At 51.1% G+C, this 16,275-nt stretch overlaps 2 protein-coding genes across 10 annotated transcripts in view; one reads left to right on the forward strand and one right to left on the reverse strand.

Moving 5' to 3' along the window:
- NINL (ninein like) overlaps positions 1-14,733 on the forward strand; it is a 140,668-nt gene extending 125,935 nt beyond the window's left edge. For 6 of the 7 annotated variants that reach the window (XM_077866017.1, XM_077866020.1, XM_077866021.1 and 3 more), the window contains 4 exons: positions 4,583-4,741; positions 5,442-5,555; positions 10,507-10,620; positions 13,790-14,733. In XM_077866017.1, the coding sequence (XP_077722143.1) occupies positions 4,583-4,741; positions 5,442-5,555; positions 10,507-10,620; positions 13,790-13,981 (579 nt within the window). In that variant the 3' untranslated portion in view covers positions 13,982-14,733. Of the gene's footprint in view, positions 1-4,582; positions 4,742-5,441; positions 5,556-10,506; positions 10,621-13,789 lie in introns of those variants that run through there. The other variant, XR_013361676.1, reaches the window with a different exon arrangement.
- GINS1 (GINS complex subunit 1) overlaps positions 3,526-16,275 on the reverse strand; it is a 41,445-nt gene continuing 28,695 nt past the window's right edge. Inside the window, exons 6-11 of one of the 3 annotated variants that reach the window (XR_013361678.1) lie at positions 13,850-13,912; positions 9,038-9,156; positions 8,276-8,492; positions 7,487-7,654; positions 6,949-7,039; positions 3,526-5,760 (exon numbers count right to left, since the gene is read on the reverse strand). Coding sequence is in view for 1 of the 3 variants with exons in the window: in XM_077866029.1 (XP_077722155.1) it covers positions 13,883-13,912 (30 nt within the window). In the remaining 2 variants the exon portion in view is untranslated. Of the gene's footprint in view, positions 5,761-6,948; positions 7,040-7,486; positions 7,655-8,275; positions 8,493-9,037; positions 9,157-10,857; positions 11,813-13,849; positions 13,913-16,275 lie in introns of those variants that run through there. The other 2 variants (XR_013361679.1, XM_077866029.1) reach the window with 2 other exon arrangements.

The following is a 16,275-nucleotide window of genomic DNA, read 5'->3' on the forward strand; positions in this document are numbered from 1 at the left end:
CTATACAACGGAAATTTATTTCCTTATAGTTCTTGGGGTTAGAGGTATAAGGTCAAGGGTTGGCAGGTTAATTTCTTGAGCCTGTCTTTAGATGGCCATCTTCCTGTGTCCTCACATGGCCTTCCCTCTTACACGTCTGTGTTTTTTTGTTTGTTTGTTTGTTTTTTTTACAAGTCTATGTTCTAATCTCTTCTTAATTGGACACTATCATGTTAGATTAGGGCCCACTCATAGGACGTCATTTTCTTTTTTTTTTTTTTTTTAAATTTTTTTTAATTTATTTATGATAGTTACAGAGAGAGAGAGAGAGGCAGAGACACAGGCAGAGGGAGAAGCAGGCTCCATGCACCGGGAGCCTGATGTGGGATTCGATCCCGGGTCTCCAGGATCGCGCCCTGGGCCAAAGGCAGGCGCCAAACCGCTGCGCCACCCAGGGATCCCAGGACGTCATTTTCTATTAATCACCTATTTAAAGACCCTGTGTCTAAATAAAGTCATATTCTGAGATACTGGGAGTGCGAACTTCAATATATAACTTGTGGGTGGACAGGAATCAGCCTATAACACATATCATAACCAAGCTATTGATGTTGACACAACATTATGTTGAGTGTCCTTCAGAATGGCCACTGTGTTGGTCTCCTCAGCGCCGTAACAAGACGCGGTTGGCTGCGGGACTTAACAGGAATGCATAGTCTTGCAGTTCTGGAGGCCAGAGGCCAGGACTAGGTGCTGGCTGGCTCTCCCATCTTCCTGACTTGAAGACAGCTCCCTGCTTGCTGCGTCCTCACCTGACCCTTCCCCCGGGGCCACACAGAGGGAGAGATGGTGCTCTGCTTCTCAGAAGGTTACAGTCCTGTCAGGTTAGGACCCTCCCCAGGGAAGCTCACTGAACCCTCATTAGCTCCTGAAAGCCTCATCTCCAAACACAGCCCTACTGGAGGCTTAGGGCTTCAACATAGGAATTTGGAGGGGTCACATTTCAGTCCAGACTAAGGAGTCCCACCTGCTAGAGGCCTGAGGGGATTTTCTCTGATGTTAAGGGCAAGCACCTGGTGTGTCTCAGGAACGTTGGGGGCTCCCCTGAGACCATCACTTGCTAACCCATCAGCCGGCCAGCTGGGTACAGCTCTGGCCTTCATCCTTAGGGGGCACGCCCCACCCCCCTCACCCCCCCACCCCAGTTCAGGCTCTGGCCCCTGCTCCCAGTGAGCTTTGAACCAGTTTCCAGGGTGTGGGTTTGCCCTGTGACAGCAGTTCTCTGATGGATTCTAGAGAGAGGGTAACTTCAGCTTTACCTGGCCTTTTTCTTAATGGGGAGACCAGAGGCCAGAACTAGTATTATGTTTCTGATTCGGGTTCTGTATGCTCACCGTTAGGATGCAGAGATACAGTGGGTGTTCATCTCCTGTCCTGCCACCTTACCAAATGCAGGCCCCGTTCTCGGGGTGGGCCGTGTTGGGGGCACCTGCCATGTCTGGCTTCTCAGCCCCGCGCTGGCCCCAAGGGGAGTCCCGCGGCTCTTCTCTCCCGGTGCCGCCTGTGTCACACAGGCCCCAGGGGGATTCTGCTGCGGGGACCATCTGGCCTGGCTCTGGGTGTCTGCCTCTGTGGAGAGTGCATGCTGGTCTTGCTTGGACCTTCTCCCTCATGAGGGTCCTTCCTGGGCTGATTGAAGATGAAAAGTTCAGACTGCGTTTGCCTGCAGACCAACTTCCTGTGAAACGACCCATCAGGGGCTTTCCTGGGTCATCCCTTTTCCTTTTGGGCTGATTTCTAGGACACACTTGTAAGTGCATTCTAGGTATCCATTTGTTTTCTTTCCCTCAGCTTTTTAATATAAAAAGCTTTACACACATAGAAAAGTTGACATAACCCACACTGGTCAGCCATCATACTACAACCTTAGTTAGATGGTTGGAATTAATACTGTACGTACTTTGGTTAGTTTATACCTGTCTTTGTATCTCCCTGTACTGTGTGTCTGTGTGTGTTTTCAAGCCCATTTGAAAGTAAGTGACAGATAAGTGAGACTGTGCTTCTAAATAGTTCACCGGCATCTTCTCCCTAACCACAGTGCTACCGTAACACCTAAGAAACTTAATTATCTGACACTATCCAGTATTCCGACCGTATTTACATCCCTCTATTCAGAAATGTCTTATATGGTAAATTTTTTGGAACTACGATACAGTTGAGGGTGGCTCATTGAACTATCGATGCTCTTCTGGTGACAAGAAACAGCCACTCTGTTGCCCTCACAGAACCTCACAGGTCAGGGGTTCAGATAGGGTATGGGGACAGGTGGCCCGCCTCTGCTCCATGTCACTGGGGCTGGGAAGACTGGCAGCTGGTGACCCAGAGGCTGGGGCTGAGGTCGTCTGGGGGCTCCTCCCCTTGGGGCTTGGCTCCTGGACGGAGTGTCCCAAGGGGGCACAGGAGGACCACATGGCAGGCACAAGGCTTCTGCTCTCAGAATCCATTCTGTGCCACCCTTGCTCGGATCCCACGAGGACAGGCAGAGACATCTGCTCCTTCGGGTGAGTGAGTGCCCAGGAAGGCGATATGGGATGAGAGATCCATCCAGGCCATCTTTGGAAGATATGGCCTACCTGCCTCCATGTGTCTCCAGTCTTTACAACCTGGAAGCCCTGATCCACCCCACAAGGCTGTGTCTTTGGAGAGACCTGGCCATCCCACATTCTGGATCTGTCCAACTGTTTCTGGATACTGTTGTTCAGTCTGCTCTTCTTTTCCTTATGCTGCTTATCAGCTGGACCCTGGGCCTTGAGGCCTGCTCAGATTCACAGGTGGCCCGGTAGCACAGACATCCATTTGTTTTAACATGTGACCAGATGACTGCTAGCATCTCATTTTGTCTTCTGCACTAAAACCCAGATGAGTACAAGTTAGAATTAAAAAGGTGATGGACACAGACACGGAGAGACAGAGGGCACTCCACACCCTCGGTGGGATACCCAAGGGGCATACGGCGGCACCTGAGCCGAAGCACAGGGAACAGCAGGCCGGTCCCAGATGAGGAACTGCTGGTGGGGAGAGGTGGGGTGGGGCCGTGTCTGTCAAGATGTTCAGTGTCCTATGAGACGAAGCCTGCGGAAGCATCCCAGGTTTAAGGAGGCTAAGAGCCTGCCAGATTGAGGCACTGCCTGAGGGGCAGAAGGGGTGCTCCAGGGGTCACGCCTGGGCTGGTTGACAAAACTGGGATGCGGGTGGCATGGTGTCCTGAAGCCAGACCTACATGACAGTCATGTGAGAACACTCACTTCCTTAGGAAACACATAGTGCAGGGCCATGGCTCAGAAAAGCGCCTTGTGTCTGTGTATGTGTACACACGTGCATGCACATGCACCTGCTGAGCGCATCCCCACAAAGCATGCGGGGAACCACTGCAGCTGGGGCGCCTGGGTGCGGGTGCACAGGTGTTCTCTGTAACAGCCCTGCACCTGGTGTATGAGTCTAAAATTCTTTCTAAACAAAGACAAAATATTAAGGTACACAAGAAAATGGACTGAAGGGAAGTTCCATTTCTGGCTCTGAATAACATCAAGGAGAACAGGTGAACATGTATCAAAACTGAGAAACCACAATAAAGTGTAATAAACACAAGAGAGTTCCATCCCAGACTCGATGGCTGCGAACTTATGATGTGTTGAAAACACCTCTTTACCCTCATTGCTGGGATTTTAAGGACAGGACGAGGGGACAATCTGTTCACGGAGAGAGAAGGAGCAATGATCATGAGAAAAACATGTAGACTCACTAAGCACAGATAATCCACATTGAAACACTTTCAGGGTTACATCATCTGCTTCTCAAATCCTCAAAAACATGATAATGAAACGGTGGTTAGCACAGCGCGGGGACAGTGGCGTGTGTGTGCGGTGCTGGTGGCACTGAAAACCAGTTCGGAGGAGGCCAGGCCACAAACACTGAATGTCCCTGGCATTTTCCCGTGAGAGCCTGGGGGTGCGCGTTGGCTTGTCCACCCAGTGGGCATGTCCTGTGTGCCCACCATCTGCCCGCCAGCGCACTCAGAGAAAGCGGAATACACACCTTAATCACCTGCCCGTGCCCCTGGCCGAAAGCTATGTTTATGTGTTTAAGGACAAAGATCATAGAAGACTTTGAGAAGCTTCATACACTTCAATTAGGTTTTTTCCTTTAAAAGTTTAAAATAATTGGAAATAACCATGAAAGAAATGAAAAAAATATGAAAGGTCTTCAGAGCAGTGGTTTGTATGTTCATGATGTAACCACCTCTCACGGTCCAGATGGGTCTCATTTCCTTGAGCCAGTGGAGCAAAGTTTCCCATCCTTGGCTGTGGCCGTCGAGGGCCAGGTCTGTCCCGCGTTGGAGGATGCTGGGCTCCCCCACCACGAGAAGCCAGGAGCCGTGCTCTTCCCCATGGTGAGAACCGGCGCTGCACTGGCTCCACACATAGCCAGATGTTCCTCGAGGAACAAAATTGGCCCTGGTGGGGAGCCACTGGAATGATCTGAATTGAGCTTCCAGTTTAAAAAAATAACTTTGTCACATGTATTTTAACCCATTTTGCTCCAGAGTCAGAAATGCAAGGATGAAGTATCCCAGCTCAGTCACAAGGTCCTCCAGTTAGGAGAGGAGGCCTCTATCCACCAGGCCCAGGATGAGAAGAACCGTGTCACCATTCAGCTGTTGACACACAGACTGGAGGAGGCCGGGCAGCAGGAGGAGCTACAGGTGAGTCGTCTGAAACCTCAGGAGCAGCCTTAAAATGTTTGGAGCTAGACTCACCCCGCAGATAAAGAGGGAGATTTAATAAGTATGCACCCTGGAAAATTAGTAGACTTCAGCTTTTGCAAATCCTCACTGTCTAGAGAAAGTAGCAGGAAGGAGTTAAACCCTGATGTGAGGAGAGTAGACTGATAGACCTCTCTGGAGGACATTTGGGCAAAATATATATCAAGGGCCTTAAGAATGTCAGTGTGCTCTGACTTCATAATTCTGCGTATGAGAATTTTATCTGAGCATCATGGAAGGGCTTTTAGCTGGAGTAGTTTCATTGCTGTGGTATTCAGAATAGCAAAACAATTGGAATCAGCTTGAATCATCAAGAAACTGAATGAGTCAATAAGTTATGGTGCAATCACTAAAAATCATATTTTCAGATAATGTCATGGGGAAATGCTTGAGATATAATGAGGAAACCACACTATATGACATTAAGGCAGTCTTACTGTTAGAAATGCATGTGTGGAGAAGGGGCTGAGGTCACACCACAATGTCAGGTGTGGTCCTCAGGCTGCTGGCATGATGGGTAATTTACATGTTGTAATTTTTGCCTTTCTGCACATTTCTGAAGTTTCTACGTGAAACATGTATGAGATTAAACATGCTGAGGAGATTTCTTATATTTGTGAAATTGATTTTTTAAAAACAGAGTGAGCAAATCCAAAAACTTGAGCTGGAACTTGAACACATGAATCAGGAATGTCAGAGCCTGAGACTGTCACAGTCACAGCTGAGAGAGACCCTTGAAGAAAGTCAAGACCAGGTGGGTGTGCATGATGGCCGGTGGCTTGGTCTCAGCCAGGAAGAAATTCAGTGCCGTTGGGCACTGACAGCACGTTGCCAGGACTGGTCTGGCCCAGAGAGGTTATTGGGCTGGCCTGGGGTTGCACAGCTGGGCACGGAAGTCGAGCGTCGTACAGGGTTGGTCAAGCTATCCAGAGGCAGAGCAGTGCTCTTGGGTGTGCCACCTGTAGAACAGAAGAGCAACGGAGAGCAGCAGGTGGCCTCTGAGGAGAGGGCCATGGCAGATCCAAGGCCCCAGGGTGCGGTGGTCCCATGGTGAGCAGGCGTGATGCCTGTTACTCTCACATGGGCCGCTGTGTGCACAGAAGCCCTGAACTTGCACACACGTGTGGCTGTGGAGCTCTTGCCTTCTGCCGGCTCCCCTTTCCCAGCATGTATGCACGCAGTGGGCCAGGTTCTCAGGGCTCACGGAGGAGGAGGTGGAGGGCTTGTAGTCTGACATGAGTGGGGTGGGCCATTCAAGGACCTTGGGGTGCCCTGAGAGCATGAGGTGCAGGGACACAGGACAGGGGTGCTGGTCCTTCCTGGGGAAGCAGGAGGTGAGAATGGCAGGTGCTTGACAGCGGGAGGTGCCCTCAGGGCCCAGTGTGGACTCAGATGGGGGGCTCAGGGGACTGGCGGCTACAGAAAGGGAAGGGGGGGCGTGGGAGAAGTCTCCAAGCTTGGTGTGGGAGGGGCCCCTAGCCTGAGGCCCAGGACCATCCTTCCTTGAGCTTGGCACCTGTGTACCTCCCCCATCTGAGCCTCTTCACAGGCTCCCCAACTGGCCCCCCGTGCCCCAGGCCTTATGAGGTGCTTCTGGGGGCTCGGATGGGCTCAGCCTTCCCGCTGCAAATAAGCATTCTCCCAGGGATGCTTGAGCATCTGGAGTGCCCCTCCTCTGTCTTTAAGTCTGGAAGGAACCTTCAGAAATTGCCTGGACCAGTTTGAGCTCTCTGAGGCTTGGAGGCAGCCACTGTCAACGGTGGGAGACCCCAAGTCAGGAGTCCTTTGTGACTTAGAAGAGGACCTTCCCCCGCTGCACTGATGAAAGTTCACCTGGGGTAGTAAAAAGAGCCTACAGGGAACTTAAGGAGCCTCTGGACAGGCCGTGGTAAGGGGTTGCAGAACAACGTGGGGCAGCCAGGGCTGTCCCGCACCCCTGGGGTGGTTTTGAGGAGAAGGGTCCAGAGACAGAGCAGGTTAGACAGCTATCAGCAGGGGAGTGAGTTGGAGAAGATACTGGCTCAGGGGAGGGTGTGGGGAGCAGGGTGCTGTGCATTTCACACACCCCTGGGGGTCCCCATGTTGGTTCTGAGCTGCAGCGTATCATCAAGCCACCCCCAAACTGGGCCGCTCGTAGCACTGCTTACCCTTCTCCTTCAGGGCTGTGGGCTCACTGGCTGTCTTCACCTGGTGGCTCGGGTTGCTGTTGCAGTACAGGGGCATTGGGGCGGGTGTCACCTGAAGGTACAGCTGGGTCAGGTCGCAGAGCCTGTCCTTCATGTTGGTGCATGGGGGCCCAGTGGTGCTGTCAGCAGGAGCACCCACACCTGGCCTCACGGTGGCAGGGGGCACTCGGAGCACAGCACTGAAGCTCTGACAGGAGAGGCCACCAGATGTCCTTAGAGGAACAGCTGCCAGGCTCACAGCATTACAGAGCATCACCCCCACCCCCCACCCCGCCCCGTGTTCTTTCGGTCCAGCTTGGATTCAGGGGGAGAGCAAAGAGCCTCTCTATGGGGAGAGGACACAGTCCTCACCCGTCCACATGGGAAGGGCACAGAGCTCACCTGTCCACGGCAAGTGGGGGGCACACAGCCCTCACCTGTCCACTGGGGGGGTGGGGAGCACAGCCCTCACCTGTCCACGGGGGAGGTGAGGGTCTCAGCTTTGCTAATAACAAGACACCTGTTTCACGTCCGTGCCTCTGAAGAGTCTTCAGTGTCTGTGGATGAAGACTAGGCGTCTCTGAGAGTGTGTCCTGGTCATCTGACCTGGTCATCACATGGCACTTTCCCAGAAGAGCCCAGGAGTGGTTCTGGAGACTGTGTGCGGTGTGCCGCTCTGGGATGACCCCTGTCCTTGGAATAGCCACACAGTACGAGCTTGCTCTGCGAGCTTGCTCTTGCCCCTGAGTGGCCAGAGCTGTACCCTCCCCATCCCTCTGACCCTTGCCTTGGGTGTGACTCTTGACAGAGTCAAGACTGCCATCTGTGGGGCCACAGGGGTGTGTGAGGGCTGACATGGCCAGGGAGGGTGCCAAGGAAGTCCTGTGTGTTCTAGGGGAAGCCTCCAGAACCAAAGAGATTTAAGTGGTGTCCCGTAGAAGGACTGGCTGGATTATGTACGGTCCAGTAAAAATGGTCCCGCACGGCACCAGTGCAGGGAAGCCTTCTGCCCCGTGGCTGGTGGGCTGGGTGCTGGGGTCCCTCCGGCCTCCACCGCGTCCTGGTTGCCCCCTGTGGCCCTGGCCCCGTCTCAGGAATGTGAGCTCTCTGCCCCAGGGACAGTCACCATGCGTGACTGCGTGAGTGGCGGTGGTTAAATGGACCCAGCCAGCCAGAGCGCCATCCTCCTGGGCCGTGGAGGCGCAGCATCACCTCTCAGGGCGCCTGTGCAGAGGCGCTGGGCCGCAGGGGCAGGGACCTGTGCGTGCTCTCCGGCTGTTAGCTGCGGTGAGCGTGGAGTGTCACCTGCCTGCTGTGTCGCCACGGCGGCGTGATCTTGGGCTTCTCCCCGGCGCAGCTGCACGCAGCCCACCGGAGGCGAAGGTGGCGTGGTGTCCGCACGCCGGGGAGGCTGCGCAGTTGCAGGAGCTGGTGCAGCAGCTGGGGCCTCGGGACGCGTGGCTGGCCCGCAGCGGCTGCTGCAAGAGGAGTGGCAGGTAGCTCGGCGGCTCCCTAAGGAGTGTGTCCTGCAGGAGGAGAGGGGGAGGCGGATGAGTGGGGACCAGGCCCTGAGGCCCTCCTCCCGGGCGCGGGGTGATGAGGTAGGGCATCTGGCCACTCAGCCAGGAGCTGCCTCCCAGCTCCCAGAGGTCGGGTCGTACAGCTACCAGGGGTTCCCGATTCCAGTCTGAACAGCGTGGGACGAGAGGGAGGGGCGGCAAGCCCGTTGGGGAGGGTGTCACCCACCCACTTGGACAACGATGAGCCAGTTGACCCGAAGGGTGTCTCCAGCAGGGGCTGCGCGTGCCTGTGGAGGCCACGTGGCTAATGGTTAGGGACCACACGCTCCCTCTGCTGACAGTGCCAGAAATGTGATGATGTAGAGGCCTAGATTAAAGCTGTGGGCGAGGTCCTATGTCGCCCTGGGGGAGTGCAGGCCCCATCTGCCAGTTCTCCCGATTTCAAAGGAAAGCCAGAAACTAAGTTTTTACGTGAACACTTCCAGTTTACAAATGATGCATCTAATTTAAAGAGAATCTTAAACCATTTTGCAGAATGGAAAAAAACCTACCCACAGGCCCACACGAGGACTGCAGAAGTTGTTTATTGGGTGCACACAGGTCTGGGGTATGGAGATACAGAAATGAACACATTTGGCAGAAGCCGGTGCCCTCCTGAGCCTACATTCCACTGGTGGTAGGAAGACAAATGCAAACAAGTCATGGAAAAAAAAAAAAAAAAAGAAAGAAAACGAGTCATGAGGATAGCCTGTCAGATGGTGGTGAGTCCCTGAGTGCTACAGGGCAGGACGCCTCGCAGTTTTTAATGGGGGGCCAGAGAAGGCCTCACCAATGTGTTCCTTGAGCCAAGACCTGAGGAGTTGAGGGAGTGAGCCATCCACTTACCTGGGGAGAGTGCTTGAGAGGTGGAAGGAGCAGCATGTGCAAAGGCCCTGAGATGGGTTCGTACTTGGCATGTTTAAGGATAGCGAGGATGAGGAGGAGGGAGGAGGAGGTGGTGGGACAGGAGTCCACTGAAGAGTCACACACACCAGGCCCTGCTCTAGGCATCTAGAGACCTAGAAACAGTCAGTGCCTTAAAGGGGAGCAGGACCGTGCGGCTCAGGTCAGGACCACAGTTGGGATCCAGGCCTCACACCTCCCAGCTGAGCAAGCCTGACCAGCTCCTCATCCGCTCTCTGCTTCAGTTTCCTCATCTGTAAATGGTGGGTACCAGTGGTCCCCACCTCGGAGCATTCGTGTGAGGCATCAGCGAGTTAGCACATCTGAAGTGCTTGAATAGCCTGGCACGCGTGCACTGTACACCGGGGTGTCAAAGACTGAGAAAGTGCCCCCTGAAATGTCACAGTGCAGTTCCTGAGGAAGCATCCATCAGGCAGGAGGGTACAGAGGTCAGAGCCTGAGGTTGGGGCTGGGGGGCCTCCATGGGGAAGAAATGGAGCCAGCCTTGAAAGGCAGGTAAGATTCGATGGTTGTGAAGCACACATTCTCTGGAAGAATAATCTTCCAGCATTGTGCAAAAATGTTAGGAGATAAGACCAGCCATGATAGAATATTGACAAAATGGGGAAATTTAACCAGAAATCCTTTAGAAGTACGCAGGAGCACATTTGGGGAAACACACTTTGGAGCCATTGATTAAGTTCCCAGAAAAGCAGGGGTGCCTGGGTGACCCAGTGGGTTGATCATTGGCCTGCGGCTCAGGTCACGATTGCGGGGTCCTGGGATCAAGCTCCCTGTCCCTGTCACTCCCTCCCCGTGCTCTCTTGCTCTTTCTCTCTCAAATAAATTCAAATTAGAAATTGCCAGGAAAGCGGTCCACTGATTCCCCTTGAACTACAAGAGTACGGTCAGCCCTGTGGCTTGTGGCAGGACATTCTTTGTTTCTCTTTCCAAATGAAGGGTTATCCCCAGTCCCTCCCAGATTTACACATTTTAGGTAATTTCCATTCTGAAGTAAGCAAGCCTGAGATGATTCTTTCTGGAATGTAAACTGTTGATCTGTAACCTCTTTTGGCAGGAGGAACGTGAAAAGGAGCTTAAAGACACCAAAGAGCACCTAGAAGAGGTGGGAATAGTTCTGAAGAATGTGGAAATGCTCCTACAAGAAAAAGTGGCCCAGCTGAAAGAGCAGGTCAGTGGTAGACATCTGTCACTGCCACGTGCACTGAACTTTTTCCTTTTGTGGTTGTTCAAGGAGCTCTTCTGGGGCGAGATTGTCCTCACAGAACACAGGGAACACTGACTACAACCTGCAGCTCCATAGCTCCATCTAAACTCTGAGAATCTGAAAATACAGATTTTTTTTTTTTTTTAGAAAATTAACAGTTAAAAGCAGCAGAAAAATTGATTTTGTTAAATACACACCCTATGCTATATTTGTACATTGTGTTTATTTTGTTTTGGGGATTCTTTAGGGTACATTTAAGAGGCATTCACACAGTCTCCTGTCATTCATTCAGTCACTGGGCAGATACTGGCCGAGCGCCTGTTATGCATCACAGCATTTATTGTCCTAGGAAGATTGACATTCTGGAGATGGAGACAGACCGTAGCAAGATGAAGGACCTCAGGTGGTGAGAAATGCTCACCCTGAAGGAGAGGAGATAGATGGTGGTGGATGGGAAGTGGTGGGGGTGGCCAGGGACCGCCCTCTTCAGATGAGGTGGGAGCAGACACCAGGAACAGCCATGGAGGGTCTGGCTGAGACCAGGTTCGCTTTTTGGGAGGGATGGGTGCTGCTTGGGTGTGTCTGTCCCATCCCGTGTGGGGCTGAACGCCTCAGCGCCTCCAGTCGATGGGACGGCCATAAAAAGGCACTGCGTCTCCATGTGTATTGGGGGACATGCCGGAAGCTCAGAGGAGGGCATCCCGGCAGAGGAGCGGTGCAGGCACATGTCCTCGGGTGGGGCCCCAAGTGCAGGACTCAGGCAGGGGCTGCGGAGTTGCAGCTCCTGTGAACTGGCTGGCAGACAGGCTCCTTCCAGGTCAGGAGTTTGCTTTTATTTTAGTTGCAGTTAGAAGCAGTCCTTTAAGCAAGAGCATGATATGTATGATCTGTGTTCTTGAATGAACCACTCTAGGGGACAAAGGGCACATGTGGGCTGCTACAGGGAGCAGAGACCAAACAAGGAGGCCCTAGCTGTTGTGCTCCAGAAAGATTACAATCTCCTTGGGCTGCAAAAAACCAGCAGCTGAGCAGCCAGCACGACAGTGCTGGGAGGGGAGGAAGGCGGCAGACAAGCAGGAGCACAAGAGGCTCAGCTGAACACCAGCTGCTGAACACCAGCTGCTCCAACAGCATTCTCCTCAGACCTGGAAGGAATCTGTAGAAATTGTGCAAATCTGTAGAAATATGCTTATTACAGTAATCAAGTGTGTTAGAGGGCTCCTGAGCTGAGCCCAAATAGCATGAAACACCTGTGACCTTCTTGTTCTCAGTGGGAGTCCTCCCCCCCCATTGACCATCTTCCTGGCTTTGCAGCTCCCTCCCCACCGTCCACTGACTTCTCTGGTGGCCCTGGCCTGGTGTCCCAGACTCTCAGTGCCCCCAGATTTGTACATTTTAGCTGACCCTGACCCTGACCCTACAGTCATTCTCTGGCCGGCCCCTCGCTGTGCTTCCTCTTGCCTGCACAGCCTCCATCCTGCTTGGGTCCTTTGGCTCCTGCACACCTGGCCCTGTGCGGTCCAGGCCCATCGACAGCCCTACGCCAGGCCCAGTGCTCCCAGAGCTAGCAGGCGTCATAGTGGAGGGAGCCAGCCACCTGTGCCTGTGTGTGTGCCCCCGGGCCCAGGCCCTCCCCTCAGGGGCCCTCACTGCCCCCTGAACCTCAAGCTTAAGGGGCCTGGCCCTGCCTCTGCCCCCTTTACAGAAGTACCCGCAACGGCTTGTCTGCACACCCTCACCACCTTCCCATATGCCCACCCATGCCATTGGCTCAGGTCCAAGCCATGGAGGCTGTGGTAGATGTGTCCCCCACCGTGTCCCCAGAGGGCCTGTCAGTTCAGCCTTAGGAAGGGACGTGAACACCGCACCACAGTCCCACCTTCCTCTTCTGTGCTCTGTTCTCGGTGCAGGCGTGACAGCAGTGCTTTCCCAGCGTGACTGAGGGGCTGGCTCCTCTACCCTCCAGCCCTCCCACAGCTCTCAGGGACAAGGCAGAGGGGCCTCCAAGGCTCTCGTCCCCTCTCCTTGGTGCCCAGCCAGCGTGGCGGCTCTGACTTCCTGTCAGTGGCCTCCGGCACCATACCCCCAGCCACAGGCCTCTGGACATTCCCGCCCCCCAGCCTGGCCAGCCTCTCTTTGCCTGGACAGCCTCAACACTCCTCCCTGCTTTACTCAGATCTCTGTTCACATGTCAAGAGAGAAGCCTTCCCTCTTCACCCCAACAAGAGTAGGGACTCCCTCCTCTGCTCTCTGTCCCCTCCCAGTGAAACCAGTAACCAGAGTTAGTAGGACTGCTAAGCGTGTAGCTGTAACTTTTCACCCAGACCTCTTTTGTTCTCGTGTAAACAACCTGACCCCTCTCCCTGGGGGAGGCAGGTCTGGGTCTTACCCTCCCATCTCCCATCTCCCCCTCCCTCCCCATTTAGCTTGCTCTCCTTTCTTGCCACGCACTCCCTCAGTGATTATCTTTGCTGCACATCGAACAGGCGGACTCAGACCCGGTTACACAGTCCTCCTAGCACTTGTCTCGCCTCGACACCCATATTTGTTTCTGGTCTGTCTGCTTCCGTCTCCTGCAGGCAGGGCCACCTCGAGGCGCTGGCATTACATTGAATGAATACATGCAGTATTGACTTCCCAAGGCCCTTGTATCTTGAGCAAAGGCTCATAACTAGAGCGGCCTTGTATCTGCATCACTGTGGCTGTCATGTCTGTGGGGACTGGTCTCCGCACTCAGGGCTTTGAGGGTGGATGCGGTGCTGCCGTGCATCCCGGGTCACTCGGTGGGCCTGCTGAGCACACTGAGATGAATCAGAATGACAAGTCTTATGTTTTGACATTATGCTGGATAGTCCTTTTTAAGGTTGGTGATTTTGGTTTATTTATATCTTCATTTCATGGTAAAATCAACTCTTACACAGTTGAGTTCAATGTTCTCTACCACATAGTTCGTCAGATTCTCCATTTCCTCTTTCATGCCAGGGTAACAAATTGTCATTACACCCAGTGTTTGTCTCGGATGTATAACAACCTGATGTGGTCTAAGCACAGGTGGAAGTGGGGGAGGGAGGCAGGTTCCCATGCAGTGTTTCTGCAGTAGATTCACGGGAAAGTCTGGTTCTTTCCTTTCTAGTTTGAAAAGAACACAAAATCGGATTTGCTGCTCAAGGAGCTCTATGTGGAAAATGCTCACCTGACAAAGGCACTTCAGGTCACTGAAGAGAAGCTACGAGGTGCGGAGAAGAAAAACCGCATCCTGGAAGAAAAAGTTAGAGCTCTCAACAGACTTGTCAGTATGCTTGCTTCAGCTTCCCTCTCTGTGTGATGGTTGCTTGCTTTCCGGGAGCTCATTTCGAAAGAAATCTTTTAAAAACAAGCCACCATGGTGCCATAATTTTCTAATGTTCATCTGCTGTGTACTGGACATAGGAGGTTTCTGAGTCTTTGTTTGTTCACCTCATACACATTGAAACATGTCTGTTGTGCCAGATGCTCAGGAAACAGTTGTGCTGGAAAAGTCTACATTTTTATTAGTGGTCCTGGGTAATTTCTGTAGGTAAAGTTCCCAGTTTTGCTACCAGTGGGTGAAACCCATTATGGCAGCTTTCACTGAAGAAGGGCGAAAAGAAAATGGTAAAATCAGCATTAATGTTGTACTCCTGACCTTAGCTGCAGAGAGTAAAATGGAAAATCAGTGCTCTGGACAGTGTCACCCTTTCACCATTACTGCTTTGGGTTTAGATCATTAGCATTCTCTATCTGGGTTGGTACAGACCTTCTAGAAGGACTACTCGCTGTGACTGTCAACCCTGCTCCACCACAGGAGGATGTTTAGAGAGTGCGTACTGTAGGTCTGTAGACTCAGGGACGATTATATGTATTGCAAATGCAATCTTTTCCTCAATGAAATGTCATCACACTGGAAATTGTACTATATGTAAAGAAAAAAAACTATAGTTTTATATCCAAAATATATATATAAGTTATGGTCATTTGGTTAATGAGAATAAACTACTGTACTATGAAGAGTCACTGTATTAACAAAAACTTTTCTATTAAAATTGTTCTACCTTCTGAGTTTTTTTTTATTAAATCTTTCAAATAGAAAAATAGTTTTATAAAAACACTCCTGTGCCTATGAATTAGATGTATTAAAATAAAAAAAAATTAATGTATTAAAATCTTTCTGCTACATTATAGCTACAGGTGCAGACCCTGTTGCTGTTTGTTGCTCTCAACCTCCTCCCCCTTCCTGGAGGCAGCCACTCCCCTTCTGTCTGTACATTTATTATATGTGCTCGTATGAGAAGAACCTTAAAGCACTATGGAAAGACACAGAAGACTGGAATGGAGTACCTGGCTGTTTCAGTTGGTAAAGCATACAACTCTCAATCTAGAGGTTGTGATTCAAGTCTCACATTGGGCATGGAACCTACTAAAAAAAAGACCAGAATAGGTGGGAAGATCAGTTCTTGGATAGGAAGTTGGTTCTTCTAAACTAACTGGTTGATGTAACATAGCCCCAATAAAATAAAAGTGGATATCCCCTGCCCCAATCAACCCCTTGTCCAGTTGGACAGTTCTAAAATTTATATGTATAGCTAGATAAATGAATAATAGGGAAAACTGAAAAAAGAAGACCAATGAGTGGGAACTAGTTCTACTAGTTATTAAAACAGTCTCAATAAAGTTTGGGTTACATGGCTGTATACATTTATCAAGGGCACACTTCATTCACTGTGGGCTTCTGGCTGAGACTAGAGCAACAAGGAGACTGGATCTAGTAGTCCTGAACAACACTATCAAACAACTGACATTTATAGAACCCAACAATAGCAGTAGTGCACCAGGATATTTACCAAGATAGATCATATTCTGGGCCTTTAAAAAAGTTGCAAAAAAGTTAAAAGGATTTAAATCATACAAAGTATATTCTCTGATCACAAAGGAATTAAATTTGGAATCAAGACCAGAATGATTATTCGGGAAATCCCCAAATATTTGGAAACAATAATACAGTTAAATAACCCATGAACCGAATAAGAAATCAGGGGAAATCAGAAGATATTTTGAACTGAGTGAAAATGAAAACACAAAATACCAAATTGTGGGGTGGAGCTAAAGCATTACTTAGGGAAAGATTCATTGGCACTAAATTCCTGTATTAGAAAAAAGGTCTCAATCAATGACCTCAGCTTCCACCTTAAATAACTAGAAAAAACACGAGTGAAACCCAGAGTAAGCAGGAGAAAGGAAAAAAATGAAGACCACAGTAAAAGTCGAGGAATAGAACAGGAAATTGCAGGCTACAAGTTAAGCCGAGCCCGGGGGCCTGTTTTCGTGAATAGTTTGATTGGCACAGCCACACCCATTTGCATATGTACCATCTATGCCTGCTTTTGCGATCAGCATCAGAGACCATGTGGCCTGCAAAGACTAAGATACAGAAAAAGTTTGTTGACTTCTACAATAGAAAACAGGAAAAAAGCCAAGGCCATTGAAGCCAAAGGTTTTTTTTTTTTTTTTTTTTTTAATAACATTGATAAACCTCTGGCCAGAATGATCAGGATAAAGGAGAAAAAAATTTACCAGTATTAGGAATCAGGGGACATCACTGCA

The sequence above is a fragment of the Canis aureus genome, chromosome 22, assembly GCF_053574225.1.
Source record: "Canis aureus isolate CA01 chromosome 22, VMU_Caureus_v.1.0, whole genome shotgun sequence".
Taxonomy (NCBI): domain Eukaryota; kingdom Metazoa; phylum Chordata; class Mammalia; order Carnivora; family Canidae; genus Canis; species Canis aureus.